Here is an 18509-nt window from a genome sequence, read left to right on the forward strand (position 1 = left end):
CTGTGCTGGTCACATGTGGAGAGGACTTCCAGTCTCTCTCCTGCTTTTTAAAAAGAAGTAGAGTTTTCATGGGTAGAGTTTTCATGGCCTGAGTAGGGTCGCATGGAGGTCAGGTCAGAGGCAAAGTGAAAATACATTCGAAGCTTCCTAGTTTATCATCTTTGTGGTCTATTGATGGGAATTCTCTGATTCTCAGTAAGAGTTCCTAAGAAGATGCTGGAAGATTTTTTTTCCCCCCAATACTTTAGCACAGTGCCTGGCACATGGTAGGTGCTAAAATTGTGCCTGTTACTATTAGTGTCCAACTCTGGAAAGGGATTGCTTTTCTTAAATTAGCTGTCAAAAGGGAAGGATCTGCCTCTTGAAATTTATGTATTATTGGTGCTTAATAAAGTTTTTGTTTTGTTTTTTTTTGAGACAGGGTCTCACTGTGTTGCCCTGGGTAGAGTGCAGTGGCACAATTGCAGCTCACTGCAGCCTCCGCCTCCTGGGCTCAAGCCATCCTCCTGCCTCAGACTCCTGAGTGGCTAGGACTACAGGTGTGCTCCACTATGCCTGGTTAATGTTTTTTATTTTTGTAGAGACAGAGTCTTGCTATGTTGTCCAGGCTGGTCTTGAACTCCTGGCCTCAAGTGACCCTCCCACCTCGGTCTCTTAAAATGCTGGGATTACAGGTGTGAGGCACCATGCCCGGCCAGTATTTTTAATATTAGGCCTGAGCATGCGTCCTTGAGAACTCTGGTTTATAATATTAACTTTGTACAACATTACTAATAAGTCATCTCTGGAAAGAATAAGTCTTCAACATCTGGTAGCTAGCCAACACAAAAATATTTCTAAAACAAATCAAAAGCATGCACAGTGTTTTATAAAAATAAGTTGATAAAATAAGGAAAATTGAAGTGCGGTATCTCTAAGATACTGGATAAATAATCATTGAGCAGTACAGTGCTAATATATTACATTTTATCACTATGTCTGCTAATAAGTAAACTGAGCATCATAAAAATGAGATATGTAAACGTACTGAAAAATTTAATTTGCTAGAAATGAGAAATATTACATTTATTATATTACCCCATGTTTGGATACTAAATTTTTTTGGCTTGTGAATGACTGCTTGCTCAAAAAATGGTATAAAGTGTGTACTTTTTTATGGTTTTGCAAACTCCCAGAAAATAGGTCCCATCTCTTTGTAAACACAAGATCTCCAGTCTCGCCTGTTAGTCTGGAACAGTGATTATATATTCAGTAAGCGCTTCTTGAATGAACCAATCTGTGAATGATTTTCTTGGTGGATTTCTATTAAATTGAGAGAAAGAAGGTAACATGTCTGTAAAGAATGAGCATTTTTACTTTCAAATAAGGAAGGCAATTTATTGTAGTGAAATTACATTGAAGTTTAACAGAAGACCCCCAATGTATATAAAATCATTTACCTCCACACTATTGGATAAGACACCACTGAACTACAAAGAAACTCAAAGTGCTATAAATGAGTTTATACTGATGTAATGCATTTTCACTAATCTACCCAATTTAATCAGATGATTGAAAGGACATGCTTAAGTATTTTTCATAATTTTCACTATGGCCTCTTCTTTTGCTGGAGTTTGTAATGCCTTGGATAACTCCAAACACTGAACCCTATTCCTGGCAGTCTGTTTCTTTCCTTTACCATGGTGATTAGTTATCACAAGGCTGCTCAGTGGAGTAAACGTATACCAGAGATTTAAACATTTCTCCCTAAATGGAGTTTGTGGAAAATGCAAAAATTGACATGACATATGAGGCAACATTAAAAAAGCAAAGATAATTTTTAAACACTAACCAATAGAAAAGTACCCCAGGAGGCAGACACAGCAGTGGACTTTACTGCAAACAAACAAACAAACAAACAAACAAACAAAACCAACAAAGTATGCAGGGATTTATGCAGACATTCTTTGCACCTAACACTGGGTCTATAATACATTTTATACATTTGTTACATATTGCACAAATATTGCACAAATCCAGGTACACACAGACACTGCCTGATGCGCCATCGCCACGCTGTAGCAGTCCTCACCAAGGAGGGCTCTGCAGCAGTTTCTAAAGGAGCTTATTCATGACCTTTCAAAAAGGAATCTAAAAGCAGTTCTTCATACAGTCGTATCTTTACAGAGACACCACAAGCTATGGCATGGCGCACGTCCTCCCTTCCTAAATATAGGATTCTTTCGCATATTGCAGCTGGTCAGCCTCAAAGATGGGCTGGCTACAGCGTCGCGTTAGATAGTCCCTCTTATCCTTCTGCACAGTCTCTGACACCGTCCTCAGCCGCTGCAGCTCAGGTCTCCCTGGGACAGCCACGTGCCTCCGAGTTTCCTCAGAAGCACTGACAGTCCTGCTGTGTGCCCAGTGCTGGGTCAGGGGAGACAGTCGGTGCCCAGCAAGGGGCTCTCCACCGCATCTGTCTTTTGAGTCCTCTCCGTGGGGAGACAGGAAAATAGGTGGCAGGAAGGGGTCCTGGCTGAACAGTCTCGCCCTCATACTGCCCACGGTCTGGCTGCCATAGGCGGTGGGCTCCCACGCCTGGCACCGGATGGCCTCTTCATAGGAGGGCGGGCTCCCAGGGCCCCCCAGCTCGGCCAGCTGGAACACGTCGTCCACCCAGAGCGCGCAAGACCTCGGGCTGCAGCCCAGAGCAGCGGGGCTGTGGGTTTCAGACCCGTCGTCCTGGACGACTCGGCCGGCCAGCTGGCTTTCTTTCCTAGAGCCCTTTGTGACTTGGTCTCTGGTGAAGACTTGGGATTTCCCAGAGCTGGGGGTTTTGGTCAGCACTTTTTTGTGAGAGGCAAAGGAGAATGACATGGAGTGTTTTTTAATTTCTCTGTTGGGTTTGCCTTTTTCAGTCTTTGTGGAGAAAGACTGATGCCTGGCGAAGAAATTTCTTTTGGGGCTGGAAGGAGAGGCCACGGGCGAGCTGTCGGAGCACCCGTCCAGGGAGCCACTGGACAAGGCTTTGGGGACCAGCCCCCGTGGTAACGCCAAGCCCTGGGTCAAGTTCTTGATCTTCAGGTCCACCGGCCTCTTGGTTTTGCCGTGCCCTGCAGGGAAGACCTCCTCTGGAAAGGGGTCTTCGGCGTCCTCACTCTCCAGGCGAGAGCCTGCGCGGGCCGTGGGGAGGGCATCCTCACTTTTTGTTAGGCTTTGGTTTGTTGTCTGGTTCTGGTGGCACTCTTGCGAGGACGGCATGCTGGGCTCCGAGTGCCTCCTGTCGGGCTGGCCGAGGTGGCATTTCAGCCTGGCCACCGTGCTTGCGATGGGCTCTGGCCTTGACTCACAGGCATCCCACGGCCCCCTGTCGTCCAGGCCAGCGGCCAGGGCAGTGGGCCCCTGGGGCTGCCCGCCGGGAGAGTTGATGGCGCTGCTGCTGTTGGATTCCACATCGGGGTCGTTGCTGTCATAGGCCGAGTCATTCTGCAGGGTTGATGTGTCTGGGGGAAGTTAAAGAAGAGTTGAACTTTTTGTTCAGGTTCTTATAGAAATAAACTTTACTACAGTTCACCCTACTCATTCCAATTATGGCACTACGTAATCTGGTGGAACTACTTTGGGGCTTGATATGACAAGAAATTTACCACATTAAAGGTTTTTTTCCCAAATTTATTTTGTGATGAGAAGAAAGATGGGAAAAGGGAATGTATGAAGGAGGGAGGACGGAGAGAAAGAGTGGGGGGGGGAGAGAGAAATGAGAAGACAGAATTTCACTGAAAATGTGTTAACCTTAAATTTTAAAATTGATCCTTTGGATGGCTCTTTTATTGGGCCCATTTCCATTTTAATGGACTCATATTCCATTATGCAGAAACAAAACTTTCTTACCCCAAAGCTATAGCTAAAGGTTACTTAGTAAAATTGTGATTTTTGAATTTATTTAGTGTTATGTGTGATTAGAATAGAAAGGGGGAAAGTTCCAGACTGAAGCTGAAAGAGCACCTGCAGTTTGAGGAGGTATTGCAAGAAAACTCAAGACCAAGGTTTTCACGTCTAACGACCTCCTTACAGATTTGAGTGTAGTCTGACTTGGTGATTTGTAAAGGTAACTTCTGCTTCAAAAGTGCTTTTTGTATTACAGGCATGGATGGGCTGACTGGCATGAGCCTTTCCACACAATCACAATCAACTGAAGCATGTTCTGTACCTGAGCTGTCAGTGTGTTCTAGGGAGTCATCAGAGGTGATACTGGAATGCACCAGATTGTTCTCCCCAAATATTTCAAAGCAGTTATCGATGAGGAATTCCACCAATGTCTTAACCTGTGGGGAAAAATAAGCAGGTTGTTAGCTTAAGGACTTTTTTTTTTTTAGGGAACAGGGAAAGAATGGGGACAAAGTGGGGGCACCTATTAGGGAGGTGCCAAAGTGACAATTAGAGATTTTTATGTGTTTGAAAAGAGCATACAGAAATTTGGTAACAATCAGGTACATTAAAGTTAGATATTATTTGGTGTTTTTAAGACATGCATTTTTTGTTTAAGAACGTAAAAAACTTTTACTTAAATTTTTCACTTAAGTAAGTAGTTTCCCAAATTGACAGTTGGACTGATAGAGTGCGATACACAAGAGGAAAAAAAAGGGGGGGGGATTTTCTATACTGGGAGATGGTGATGGTAAAATCTGTAGCACTTATCTTCTGTCTCATAGGATGACAGATGGACGTAGATTTGTGCAGTTTCATCAAACGCATAAGAGAGTGGAACTTTGACAAAAGCATTCTGCATTTCATATTTTTATTGTGATTTTGAGTCTGTTGGAGAAATTCAGGACGTTTTCTCTGCTTGGCTTTTGCAAACAGATGGTGAGATCGTAAGTTGGGAATTTCTCATAAGTAAGCAGAACAAACCTTATTGTTCAAGTCTTTCTGGGCTTCAAATGACAAGTTCTGGTCACTCTCCAGGGTGAGCATGTTGGGTCCGATGCAGATTGCCAGGTTGCTGGAGTCCATCTTGCTGACCTCGGCGTTCTTGCTGATCAGGCACAGAACGTACACCAGGTGCTTCAGCAGCAGCAGATTGGGCCGCGGGAGCTTATTTGCAACCCTGGAAAAAAGTTGAGGGACATTAGTTTTAAAAAAGGCTAATGTTCTATCTGGCTTTGGTGTGGCAAGTTGAAAGTTTCTGCCTAAACCAGACTTCCTTTAAAATGAGGAAGGTGCATTTTCACAAGTAATATTGTGAAATGTCCATTCAGACACTTCCAGTGGCAACTGACACAGAATGAGACTCGTTAACCACAAGGTCTTGGGGAGTTAAGAAACCAGCCTTTACAATTGGGATATCAGTAACAAAGCCCTTAATTATTTATACAGATTTTAAATTATGAAGCCAAGCCTACATTAAACACCATAGTTTGCCTTTGCATTTTGAAAATCATTTTGTTGAGTAATCATTTGGTCATGTGGCATTTCTTTCTGTTTCTAACACTGTTAGACTGGTTTTCTTGCCTCTTTTTTGAACTGAAACCACCAAATGAAAATGACACATTTTTATGCTATTCTGAGAAATTTTTATGGAGAATAAATCAGTTTATAAGGGCATGTTCATAATAAGGCAATGCTTAAACAGCAACATTGTTACAAACAATAATAGACTTTTTAAAGTCTCACTTTTTCAAAAAATGAAATGGTGACTCCAACACATAGATAATTTTCATTTCTCAGAAGAAGATATTGTTATAGGAGAGTTTTATGTCCAAGTAGAATCTTATTGTGATAATCTTAGGATTTTCATTTTGGGACAGTCTAATGTCTTCAGTTCTATAAATATCTCATTGAAAATACTTAGCCATGTGTAACCATTATAATATATAGATAGACTGTTTTAGGATGTGGCAAAAGTGCTGGCATTTTAAGCTAAGTGTCTAGAATTCTCTAGTTGCTAACAGGTCACACTTTCCATTATATATGTAGTTATTTTTACTCTCACTGGAATTTGTTTTTATATGGTTTTCATTTTGGTTAATTATAAGAATATGAAATATGCTATGGAATTTTATGAACAAAACAATGCCTTCCAGATTGCTCTACTACAGTAAGGGATGTTCCGTGGGAGAATTGTTGCCTTGCACGACACCCATCAAAGTAGGTTAAAGATAACCCCAAGTTCCTCCTCTTTGCTGGTTAGCCTGTGTTACAGCTTTCAGATAGAACTTTATCTCATATTTTTTTGAGCTTCTCATATTTTTAGACTCCCTAACCTCTTGGGATTTTTGAGCATTGAAGTTTACTTTCAGCTTTTTGAAGAAATAGTTCATTTGGCTAACGCTGCTTCTTTCACACGTCCAGGGCAACCCCTGGTTTTCGTGCTGGCTGGGGATGAGCAACTCCGCTCAGATTCTCTAAATGTTACAGTTTCCATGAAACGGGAATCACGGAGCACTTCAGCAGTTCTGCGAAGAATCAAAAGGCAGAGGCCACGCAGGCCTTGCCTCCTGGCGTCACGTTCAGGACTTACTGTTTCAGGGCCTCGATTCTCTCCTCCTCGTCCTGCGTCTCCAGGGCGCCCATCCACTCCTCAAAGAGGTCACTTGAAAGGAGCTTCAGGGGGATGCTCCTGAGGAAGTCCTGCGGATGAGAGGCAGGCGGTCGGTCCGTCGTGCTCTGCAGTGTGCTGTGTCCTCACTTCCACCTGACCTCTGTTCCACCTCGGGATCTACGCTTACCCCCTCACTGCCGGCACCCCTGCATCTGACGGATCCGGGGAAACCTCTCTCCAACGCTCGTTGACTCCCAGCAACTTCCTAGCAACAGGCAGAGTAGGAGGCACCATCCCCAGCTGGGTGCCTTCTGAAGGGCCACTGGATTTAGGGGTGTGGACTCTGCCACGGGACAGTCAAAGTGCCCTTTCTCCTCAGCATTTTGGGGGAACTTAATGCATCACTTTTTGGGAGAATCTGGGGTCACAGAAACAGAGGTTCTCACATGTATAAATAAAGGGATTAACTAAAAAAAATTAAACTCCAAGATCAGGTGTAGTTTGCCTTGTAGGGAGAAGAACCCATGTCTTGTTTCCTGAGAATCAGTGTCAGAGCCAGGCAGGTTGTGTGGCCCTGGTTGCTCACCTTAAAGACCACAGCCAGCAGGTGCACGGGGAGCCGCTCCAGATCCACGGCGCCTCCGCAGTTGAGCTCCTCCTTCAGCTCCTTGCGGGCCTTCTCGTTGGCCGCTTTCCTGAATATCCCTTCAGTAGAGGGGCCTTTGAGGCACAGAATAGTGAGAATATCCTGCAGGAAACAGGTGTAGGAACAAGCAACCGTTACCCTTTGTTTTGAAGCCACACACTTTGCTGCTACTAATACACAAAAATCTATGTCTGGGTTGCAGAAAGAGAATTAAAATAATGTACATGAATAATCTCTAACTTTACTTGTCAGAAAATATACTGTCCCTAAAAGTTAGTTCTCTTCTCTGCTGCACTAAAATGGCCTCAGGAAGAGTATTGATGTCATATTTTGCTTTCAGTCCAATTGCTGTAAACTGTCTCTCTCGACCCTGCTGTTTCTCTCGAGGAGGAATATTGTGGAAGCTCTAATTTTACACATTTGGGAATGATTTGGACCTCCCTCCTTTCTCATACTTGCATATAAACCCTGGATTTCTGATCATATGCTCTATACTGCATCTCTGGCTATTGACTTTTCAGAAGCTACAAATCGTCAGCATTCTTAATCCCTCAAAGTCAGAGGAACCGAGGACCTTCCCTCTGAGCTCACTGGCAAACACAAGCAAGTTCTGGAATGTCAGTGGATACTCTGACTGCACTTGTGTGCAGGAACATCATCTCCCAGAGTGGAAAATATGAAAGATCAGCCCCTGAAAGTTTGGTAGGAGAGTGACAGGCAGGTTTCCCAAGGATTTTCACATCCAACAGGAAACTGAAGTAGGTTTACGAGGAAATGTACACCTACCTGAATGGGCCTGGGGAGTGTGTCGTTTTCACCGCAGATAATTGACAAGGGCTGATCAAATAGTGATGCTTTCAATTCTGGCTCCAAAGCCCCCGAGAAGTCTGATGAAGGGGAGAGCCTCCTCATGAGAAAGGGCCAGGACAGCACCTTCTTCCTCTTCTTAACTTCTACAGCCAAGAAAACAAGGCAAAGAGGAAAATTAGATTACAATATTCATAAGCAAAGATCCAGGTGAGAAAATGGGTATTGTCAGCCACATAATGTCATCCATGGTATGCTATGTGGGGGACAGGGGACATAATTTTGAAAACCCAAAAAAGCAAAAAGGCGTGAATCTTAATCTAGAAAAACCAACTGAAAAAACAACCGCACTGTTACCAGGGCAACCACCCCTAAACATCAACACCATGGTTCCTCAAAGTCTCCACCTTTCCTGTTTTCACCCTTTATCTGCTTTTTGCTGCAGAAAATTAGCAAAACCTAACTGTGCAGGTCGTAAACAACCATCTTAACCTATTGGCCTTAATAACCATAGAGGACATTTCTGATATGAAATAGATTATTTTAATTTCCTCCTTCGACTGGTGAAGAAAATGAAACATAGGAGAGGAAGTGACTTGCTCAAGATCCTTTTGAGGGCACTTAGCAGGGCTGGCCATTAACCCTCTGCAGCCACTAGAGGGAGCGACATCACCTGGTCCGTCTGCAGTCACCTGGGTTTCCCAGGTTGCCAGTATTGCCTCTTGAAGTTCGCTTCTTTCTTTTCTTTTCTTTCCTTCCTTTCTTTCCTTCTCTTTTTTTCCTAACTATAAAGGCTATATTTTCTAAATATGTTGGCGTATGTTGCTATACATTTTATACTGGCAAGTGGAAGAACAATGAGAGAGAAGTGGCTTGTCCTTACAGTTCAGGAGAACTGGGTCAGGGTTATGTTTGCACTATGAAAAAAATTAGGAGCCAGTGGTGAGTTCTTTGGGATTTGAGATCAGCAACAATTGCGTCATGGCCTTTTGGATTCGCTCTTCATTAGAGAAGGAAGAAAACAGAAAAGGCACTGTGTGTTTTTCAAACGTATGCATGCTTTAATTGTCAAAATATAAATGGCCAGGAGATTTAACCCCACTAAAAACCCTTGGCAGAGCTGCGGGATTGGCTGTGGGGAGGGTCTTTCCCCTCTGAGCACTTGCTGCTCTAGTGAGTTGGAGCATGCCTGCCATTTAGGGGTTAATGTTCTGCGGTCTTTAACAGAACACTTGTACAAAAAAATTCCTAGTAGAGTAAAAGCTCTGTGGTTTTGCAAACCAAGAACTCTGCTTGTTAGCACTTACATAAAAGATCAGTGTGTTTTCAAACTCACCAATGAACTGGCAAATACTATCTTCACTCTCACATGATGCCAACAGGGGATGTTCCTTGATGTCACCCTAAAAATATATTTATTTTATTTTAAAATAATGACGGAAGAAAACTACCCAGTCTTTCCCCACAAAATACACATATAATGATTCATGCATATTAAAAATTAAGTCAACAGCGTGCACTGATTTTTTCCTAGCTTCTAGAATCAATGTTAAAGTTATAATTGTCATCATATAGATCCAAATTAATGTGTTCAATTTACTATATTTATGATAATTTTCTACTCTGATAATTAAACAATCCAAATATCATCACATTAAAACAAAGTTTTCAATATTCTCACAGTGCAGATAAAACATTTTAAAATTGTTTTCTTACCTCTGATTGACATTCGATTAGTGTCTCCATATCGCCGGAATTTAGTGTTTTTGACTAAAAGAGAAAAAATAAAAGGAAATAAACATCTTTTGGCTCTTGCCTCTAGGAAATATGAATTAATAAATAGAAGAGGGGCACGTACAGCATTGTGGTTGCTTATTAACTTCATCAGCGTTGGGGCTGGCTGTCCAGTGATGACTCCCACTCCCTCGCAGGTCTGGCTCTGTCTACAACAAACCATGTGGGAAAGAGTGACGGGCTACACACATCACAAGTTGGCCACTTTCAGTCCCACTTTGCCAAAACACAGAGTTTGAAACTATTAGATAGAAAAGTTTTCATTTAAAGTCAGTTCTACGTTACCAGATGTCTTATGCAATTAAGAACAGCATTGAACACATTTACTTCTAAATTATTGAAGCCGGATATCGTTACCATTCCAAAACTTGTTTCTAATTTATTACATTCCCCTCAAGAATCTGAATATCAATTATAATAACAACTAACACTTTTTTGGCATGCTCACTATGTGACAGTTACTGTATTAAGTGCTTTGCATGGATTTTTTTTCATCTAACTCAAAAAGGAAAAAACATATTCCCAGGATGCTACTTACAGTAAACATAAAACAAAGATGACATTTATTGAATTCCTACACCAAAAGAGTGCGGGATTCACACTGAAGCAAAGCTTTCTGTGTTCTGAGACTTTATAACACTAGAGCATATATTACATGGTGTAGCTGTTTTCTGTTGCCTCTGACTTTAATGACCCATGGTTTGCCAGGCAGCTTATAATTTCTAGTTGTGTTAATTTATAATACTTACCCTCGGAGAGTCTCTAGCCAGAGTTCTTTTACCTCCGGGGAACTGTGGAAAATGGGAGAAGCAGCATGACACTCTGCTCCTACTCGTCCGCTGGGAGATAGAAGAGACTGAACTGCTCTAATTTCACGTGCTGAGCGTTATAAGCTGGAGGGGTGGGCAGGTGGAAATTCAGAATGTTACCGAGACCGGAAAGAACATCATGGGCTGTCACACAGCCAGCCAGCCAGACGCTGGAGAGCTCTCACTTCCTCCTTCCTTTTAGGGCAGCTATGGGTCTTTTTTTATTTTTTCTCTTCCACTTCAAAGTAAAAAAAATCTATAAACTACTAGGAGTGGAAAAGATGACATGCAGCCCATAGGTGAAGGCTCTGATTAATGTCATAGGTGGGATGTGTGAGTGAGGAGTTGTGTTATTCTCTGCATAAACATTGTTTTATTTTCTAAGTTGGTAATCTCAGGTGCTTTTTTTCTGTTTTTGCTATCCTATTTGGGTGCTTTTCCCCTCCCACTCACCATCTGCTCTGTCCACCGGTACCAGACATTGATCAGCACCGCTGCATGCGGGAGACTGTTGTGGAACCGAAAAGAACCCAGACATGGTCCCTCCCTTGAGACATAACCACCATCAGAAGCCGGTTAGTTTCCTTTGGAAGTAGGAAGAAAGCTCACTGGAGCCAGCCGTCAACGTATCAACCCCCTTCTCCTTTCTGAAACGTCAACAGGCAGAGCTGGACTATATTAATATATTTAAAATTTTTTATTTTATATTTTATGTATTAGGATTCTGGAGTCATCTTCCTTTGAATATAGAATTCCATTGCAAAAAAAGAAAAAAAGAAAACCCACACAGGCTTTAAACCATCAGTATAGTATGTATTGTGTGGTATAGTGCAAACCTAACAATTAGAAAAAGTGTGGTAGTTTTTTTTTTTTTTGAGACAGAGTCTTGCTCTGTTGCCCAGCTAGAGTGCTGTGGCATCAGCCTAGCTCACAGCAACCTCAAACTCCTGGGCTCAAGGGATCCTCCTGCCTCAGCCTCTCGAGTAGCTGGGACTACAGGTGTGTGCCACCACACCTGGCTAATGTTTCTATTTTAAGTAGAGACGGGGTCTCACTCTTGCTCAGGCTGGTCTTGAACTCCTGAGTTCAAGCTATCCTCCCACCTTGGCCTCCTAGAGTGAAATGTGGTGTTTATTTTTAAAAAGAAGAAAATATTTCAATTGGAGATTGATGATTGCTGCTTCAGTTGTAAGAATAGTGCACACATTAAGTTTCTTAGAAACATTCAAAAAGTAAGTTTGTCAGGTGAAAAAAGTTCATAAAGTACATACTAGCAAAGAATATGTATTATATTATAATATTAATTATTAATAGTTTATGGTCAGATTAATTCTAATTCTGACATGGAAGGAAACCAAACACAAATTCTTTTGATCAGACCAATTTAAAGTAGAAAAGAGATGGTGAATTTCATCTGTGGATCCCTCCTTCCACATAAGAGAGAATTTCTGGTCTTTTCTATAGATAAAAGGCTGTATATGAAACCACTCACATACTGCAGCAGTAGAACGGACACATGCACTGTGATACACTCACAGTGGAGCAAGTATTACATGGCATTGAGAATGAACAACCTGTAACCAAATCTAACAATATGGTGAATCTAACAGTATAATAATGCTCAGCGAAAGAAGCCAGACACAAAAGGGCATGTCCTGCTTACTCCCATCCCTGCAAAGCATAAAGACAGGAAAAGTAATCAGTGCTGTTAGAGGCCAGATTAGCAGTTTCCCACAGGGGATATAGGTAGTGACTTGGAGGGGCCAGAGAGGGGCTTTGTAATGGCCCATTTCTTGATGTGGGTGCTGCTAGATTTATGTGCAAATTTCTGTGTATGTATTATTTTTCAACAAAAAGCTTAAAAGTAACTTGGCTTAATTTATCATTAGCACCTTTAATTTTAAGACTTTTTCATAGTAATAGCTCTATTGTCTTTATCCTGAAGGAAGTCTTTATACAGCATACTTCAGGACACTGAAGCACAGAGAAGTTGAAATTTGGTCTATAATTCAGCATCTCAGTGGGTGACCTAAGGACAGATCCAGTTTTTGGGTTTCCAACTGGGAGCTCTTTCTCTTTAAACTCCCCTGGTGCCAGAGGTCGCCCAGCGTTCCCAAGCCAGCTGCAGATGCTAGTACTCTTTCAGCATCCCTCTCCTGCCTTTATAAACCTCCACTGATTTCTCTTCTAAATAAAAAAGGCATTTATGCTGGGCCTAGCCTAGCGCCAGGCAGATAGTATGAACTTGATCAGGGGTGGGGAAACTTTTCATGTTGGAAGGTCATATTAATTTAGCTGTAATCAAATAAGGCCACATTCAAGAAACTTCAATTAGATATACTTAAAAATGTACATTATTTTGTAAAAATCTAACTACTATATACTTAATAATTTCCAAAAATGGAAACTATCTGTTAATTTTAAAGTTAACTAAACTTTTAATGACATTGTTGTGTCTGCTTTTTGTTGGAAAGCATTTGAATGTTTGGTTGCTGCATGGAGGTCCACAGTTTCAGCTGATCCTCTAGATGGGTGTCAGTCATTTGTGACCTTAGGGTGTCTTGATTTGGGTTACGTAGGAGAATGTAGATTTGCAGAAATAAGTGGTTGAAAACCAAGAAAGCATTTTGGGGGCATGTTGCTGAAGGTGTGGGTATTCTACTGCATTTTCCATATTTCAGGTAGATCTTTCTTACCATCAAACAATTGACTTTAAAATGTCATCTACTGAGAGCTTAATGAATTCCATCTGTAGTTCTTTAGGTTCCTTGGTGATATCAACTAGGCTAGGCCGAAATGCGAATTTGAGTGTGATGTCATGATTCTCAAAGTCAGTGAAACTTTCATTGTATTCTCCAATTAATAGGTCTATAACAGTGCGTATTCTTCAAATGATTCACGTATATCATCCCGCTCACCAAGGACCTTTGCTAACTGGGGAAAATGTTCATCTTAAATTTCCTTTTGAAGAAATGTTTTGAAAAAACCTATCTTGAAATCTTGGAAAAAGATAGCTTTTTTCAAAATGCTTGGATTTTTTGCCACATATCACATATAGACTTAGTTTTACCTTGCACAGAATTATTCCAGTCATTTTGATTTGACATATCACACAGAAATGCTGCATTCCTATAGAAATATTCTTTCACTAACTCACATTGCTGATTCTGTTCTTCATAAAATTTAACTGTACTCACAAAGATAAGATTTTGGCTAATACCTGACCCTCCCATAGCCAACACACTTTAGAATGATACAGCAAATCCATACTGAATAGCTCATCTTTCAATGTTGCCATGTTGCATTTGCATAAATGTAGTTAACAACACTTATAATTTGTTGCAAAGTGTCACTCAAAATAGCAGCTTTAGCACAGGGATTTTGCTGATGTAAGATACAATGAAAAGAAATGAGAATATCTGAATCTGTTAATACTTTTTTTTATCTGTGCAATAAGCCCTTTTTATTTTAGTGTCATAGAAGGTGCACTGTCTGTACATACACTCACTAAATTTACCAAATTCAGTCCAACTTCATGATATTTATCTTGAAAGTTGTTGAAGATATCTATTCCCACTGTTTGCAAGAGTGTCCAAAGTAAGTAACTCTTCATAGCAAAGAAAATCTTCTATTATGACCCAAATGAAGTATAAAACCTATGCCGAGTCAGTAGTATTAGTTGATTCATCCAAAGTGATTGAATAATATATATTTTCCTCTTGAAGTATTGCATGAAGTTATTCTGTTAAGTTGAAGGCTATTTCAGGCTGCCCATCAGATACGGTTCTCCTTGAAAGAGGCAGTTGTTTGTAGTTTGAAATGTTACCGGGGTCTAGCATCCTACAACTACGACAGCGCATTCTTTCACAATTTCTACACCAGTGAATGGCTTCCTTTTCCCCCCAAGTGTATAAGCTACTTTATAAGTTGCTTCAGTGATATTATTTCCAGGTCTTATTGCTGCTTGAAAGAATTGTCTTTGCTTTTGTTTTTCACCTTTTAAATTCTGCAATACAAACTTTCATACCTCTCCCTCTAATTTAAAATATTTGTGGTCCTTATGAGTGTTCTAACGCTGATGAGCGTTGAATTTCTTTCATGTTGATATTGCAGTATCACAAAGCAAGCAAATCATCTTATCTTCATCAAGACAAGATAATATTGCAATTCCCAATCCTCATTAAAAAATCTGTTTTCTTCCTTCAGCGTTCTCTTGGTCTTCTTTGACATGATGGGCTGTTAAGCAGACAGAATTAAAAAATACTGTCGAGCTGTGCAAACTATTCACAAACTCCACTTCAGACAGAAACACAGTGCACTGTTGTCGAAGGCTGAAAACAGGCTGGTGCACTCGACCCTCATAAACTCTTGCCAGTCAGCCTCATGCAGTAGTGGTGCCAGTCAGGCAGGGAGAGTTAGAATTAAATCATGATCATAGCAGCTGTCAATGTAGCCCTTATGGCTTACGCGTGTTCTAATTGTGCTGGTCAATCTGGGAGGATTATTTCACTGAAACTTATTTTATTTTTTCGCATTTTAAATACATTCATTTTAAAAATAGTTAGAGATGATAGATATAAGAGATGACCAAAAATATGTTAATAAAAATAAAAGGATTTGTTCTGTAAAATTTGGATTCAGTCAAAAGGCCACACTTAAGGACCTAGAAGGCCATAAGTGGCCTTAAGGCTGCAGGTCCCCCACCCATGTACTTGACAAATAATTTTTGAATATATACTATTACTTATAAAATAGTCAAAATGAAATGTTACTGTACTATTGTATATATTCTAGAATACACATTGTAATATATACTTTGCTAGTATGTATTTTATGAACTTTTCTCACCTGACAAACTTACTTTTTGAATTTTTCTAAGAAACTTAATGTGTGCACTGTTCTTACAACTAAAGCATCAATCCTCAATTGAAATATTTCCTTCTTTTTAAAAATGAAGGCCATATTTTTTCTAATCCTTAGGTTCCTTCTCTTTATTTTGCACTCTGCCACACAATATACACTCTACCAGAGATTTAAAACTGTGATGGTTTTTATGTTTTATTTTGTTTCTTTTTTTTAATCATGGAATTTTATAGTCAAAGGAAGATGATTCCAGCATCCTAATATATAAAATGAGACAAACTTTTTAAAAGTATATTTCTCTGGTGGGAGGATGAGGAAATCATGGGCCCATCCACCTGTCTCTTCCCCTGGGACAAGCCCCAGCTGGTGGTCCTCGGGGAGATCCCAGAAAACTCAAGGTTTGGTCCACATCCGCAGTTCTCAAAGGGCATTCAGAGACCCCTGGGGGTCCCTGAGACCCTTTTGGGGGTGTCTAAGAGGTCAAAACTACTCTTGCAATAATGCTAAGATACTATTTGCCTTTTTAAACTCTTATTATCTTCAGTACATAGTGGAGTTTTCCAGACACTACATGAAGGAAATGCAGTCTTATGTCAAAGTTTTCTGTTTTAATTTCTCCTATAGTACATAGTGATAGATACCACGTACATGAATTAAGTCTCTTTAGAGTCATCAATAATTTGTATAGGATTCCTGTGACCAAAAAGTTTGAGAACTGCTGATCTACACCCAGTCTTTGCATGTGAGAAAATTCAATTTACTTGTGAATCGCGTACTTCACGTTTATAGCCATAGCCTTTATCCACAAAATTCTTTCCCGTATATGTTGTCTGATGATTCCTCACTCCACGTGTTTCTTGTTTTATTGATAGTTTTGACAAGTCTTAGAGTCAAGAAGTGCTCTTTCCTGCTCCTCATGGTGGCTGTGCGCGTTTTCCACGGCAGCTCTGTGCCTGCAGCTGCCAGGGTGGTCTCAGCCCCTCCCCCCAGTTCTGAGTCTCAGGTTCTTTATGGTGGTCACTTCACCCCTTCTCGGTTCCTCTAATGACTCTCACTGCAAACCCAGTCATCAACACATGGCAATGGAGAAAAATGGGGAAGTTCTTTGGATATAACAAAAGTGCTATTTCCCTTTAGATATGTACTTTTAAAACTTTTTGAATTTTTAAGTGAGTTTTGAATATTGCCAGGGATTATATTTTTCTTATGTAGAGGATATCTTTAAATTTATTATGAAATATAATAAGAAACAGACATATAAACATGTTCTCTTCAGTAACAACTATTTGGAAGAGCAGAGTAAAAGATTACATGTTTGTTGACAATATTGTGGTAACTTTGGACATTTTAAAAGGAAGAAATGATTTAAATGCAAATGCTATAAATTATATGAATTTTTAAAATGCCCTCTCATCTAGTGTCTTCTTTCACTTTTCCTCTTCTTCCTTCCTCTTTTTTTTCTTCTTTACTTTAGACTGAATTATGGGACTTCACACGGACACTGAATCTCAGGGCTGAGTGGGTTTTCACATCACATCTGTATCCCAATGTTTTTAGCTCACAGAATCCCCTACCCAGCTGTCTCTTTAGGATTGTTCTTGAAGTCCTCCAGTGCCGAGGCACTGCTACTCCTGAGAAACCCATTCCTAACCAGGCAGAACGCTCTGGTTATGTAAAAGTGGAAACTGCCTTCCAAAAGTTTCCATCTTAGTCCTAAATCTATTCTGGGAGGTACAACTTTCAGGTTCCTCTCCTCATCCCCTACCAGTACCCGCCAAAACAAAGGAGCAGACAACACTTCTCTTTTTGAAATGAAATGACTTCAGCGCCTTCATCATCCCAGTAGGCGATGTTCTGTTAAGCACCATGTGGTTTCTCAGCCTCTGTCCTTAGCTCTGCATCCTATGATTCCGCTGCTAAAAGTAGGCAGGCATGGGAGGAGGTGAGTCTTACTGAACACCTGCATATGAGCTAGGTATTTTCACATAGTGATCAACTCCGCACTCTTACACACGTCACTCCCCCTGTGTCGCAGGTGAGACGTGGGACACCATAGGTCAGTAACCTGCCCACAGCCTCTCAGCCGTGTTTGAAGCTCAGTCTTTGGATCCCGTGTCCAGAGCTCTTTCCATGCTTTCTCTTGGGGACAACCTTCGAGTTGTCATTTATAAACGGAGACTAGATGTCTGGACAGAACACGTCAACTTATACCACACAAGTACAAGTGGCCCATTGCCGGGAGCGCTTACCTACCAGAAACAATCAGATTCGGGGCATGATGCTGAAACTTGAAAATCTCCTTTTGTCAGTTTCATTAATAATAATAAATAGAATACAATTTACATCATATTTAAAAAATACATAGCACCAATTGTTCAGTGACCTGCAGAAACCATTACATCAACAGATTTTCCCACTTACCTATAATTCTTCTGTGGACCCACCATGCCCACTTAAGCAACCACGGGAGGTGCTGATCTATCTAGGATCAAAAGTTGGTCGTAAATACAGCAATCAAGAAGAGTAAGTTAGGGCCCTCACATTTTTTAAAGCAAGAGTATTTTAAAGTGGGAATATGTTTTGGCTCTTCTTGTAAACCCACCCGACGATGGGAGAGCCCAGAGGGAGGTGCCAGCCTTTGATGCCCGTGGGAGATTTTGAGAGTCAACATCTAATAGGTGCATTTTGTGACTGCTGGAAAAGCCACCATCCACCGCTGGTCCTGGTGAGGGACCGAGGAGATATTCTTTTGCTGTTGTAGTAGCCCCCTCCACATATGATGTCCCCTGTGGGAAAAGAGCTATGAAAAATCTCAGTGTAATTTTGATTGCAGTTTTCTCAGCAGTAGGAATATTTGTGAATATAATACATGCTGAACTTTGGAAGCAGTCATGCCACAAGTTAAAAAACCAAAAGGATGGAAAGATCAGTTTCACTTTTTCCATATCCTTGTTTCCCACAAATTTCTCTGAAAAGTAAGTTTGCATCATCCTGCATAACGAGAGTCTTCAGAGCATGGAAAGGAACTTAACTGGCTTTCGCTGGGTCAGGTCGAAGGCAACACCCATGA

The 18509-nt window shown here is 40.9% G+C and overlaps 1 protein-coding gene across 4 annotated transcripts; it reads right to left on the minus strand.

Moving 5' to 3' along the window:
• Nucleotides 1–1349: 1349 nt before the first annotated feature.
• Nucleotides 1350–10748, minus strand: LOC123633423 (T cell activation RhoGTPase activating protein). 4 transcript variants are annotated; one of them, XM_045544668.1, is made up of 11 exons: nucleotides 10517–10748; nucleotides 9832–9916; nucleotides 9690–9743; nucleotides 9310–9376; nucleotides 7953–8119; nucleotides 7107–7268; nucleotides 6708–6785; nucleotides 6500–6609; nucleotides 4891–5086; nucleotides 4190–4304; nucleotides 1350–3482 (listed from the first exon to the last, which is right to left on the minus strand). In XM_045544668.1, the coding sequence occupies exons 2-11, from the start codon at nucleotides 9856–9858 to the stop codon at nucleotides 2206–2208; spliced, it is 2253 nt and encodes a 750-aa protein (XP_045400624.1). In that variant the 5' UTR covers nucleotides 9859–9916; nucleotides 10517–10748; the 3' UTR covers nucleotides 1350–2205. The 4 variants fall into 4 exon arrangements, with proteins under 4 accessions (XP_045400624.1, XP_045400626.1, XP_045400622.1 ...); XM_045544670.1 differs by lacking the exon at nucleotides 6708–6785 and having other exon boundaries at nucleotides 10517–10677; XM_045544666.1 differs by lacking the exon at nucleotides 10517–10748 and having other exon boundaries at nucleotides 9832–10255.
• Nucleotides 10749–18509: the final 7761 nt, after the last annotated feature.

The sequence above is a fragment of the Lemur catta genome, chromosome 2 (genome assembly GCF_020740605.2).
Source record: "Lemur catta isolate mLemCat1 chromosome 2, mLemCat1.pri, whole genome shotgun sequence".
NCBI lineage: Eukaryota > Metazoa > Chordata > Mammalia > Primates > Lemuridae > Lemur > Lemur catta.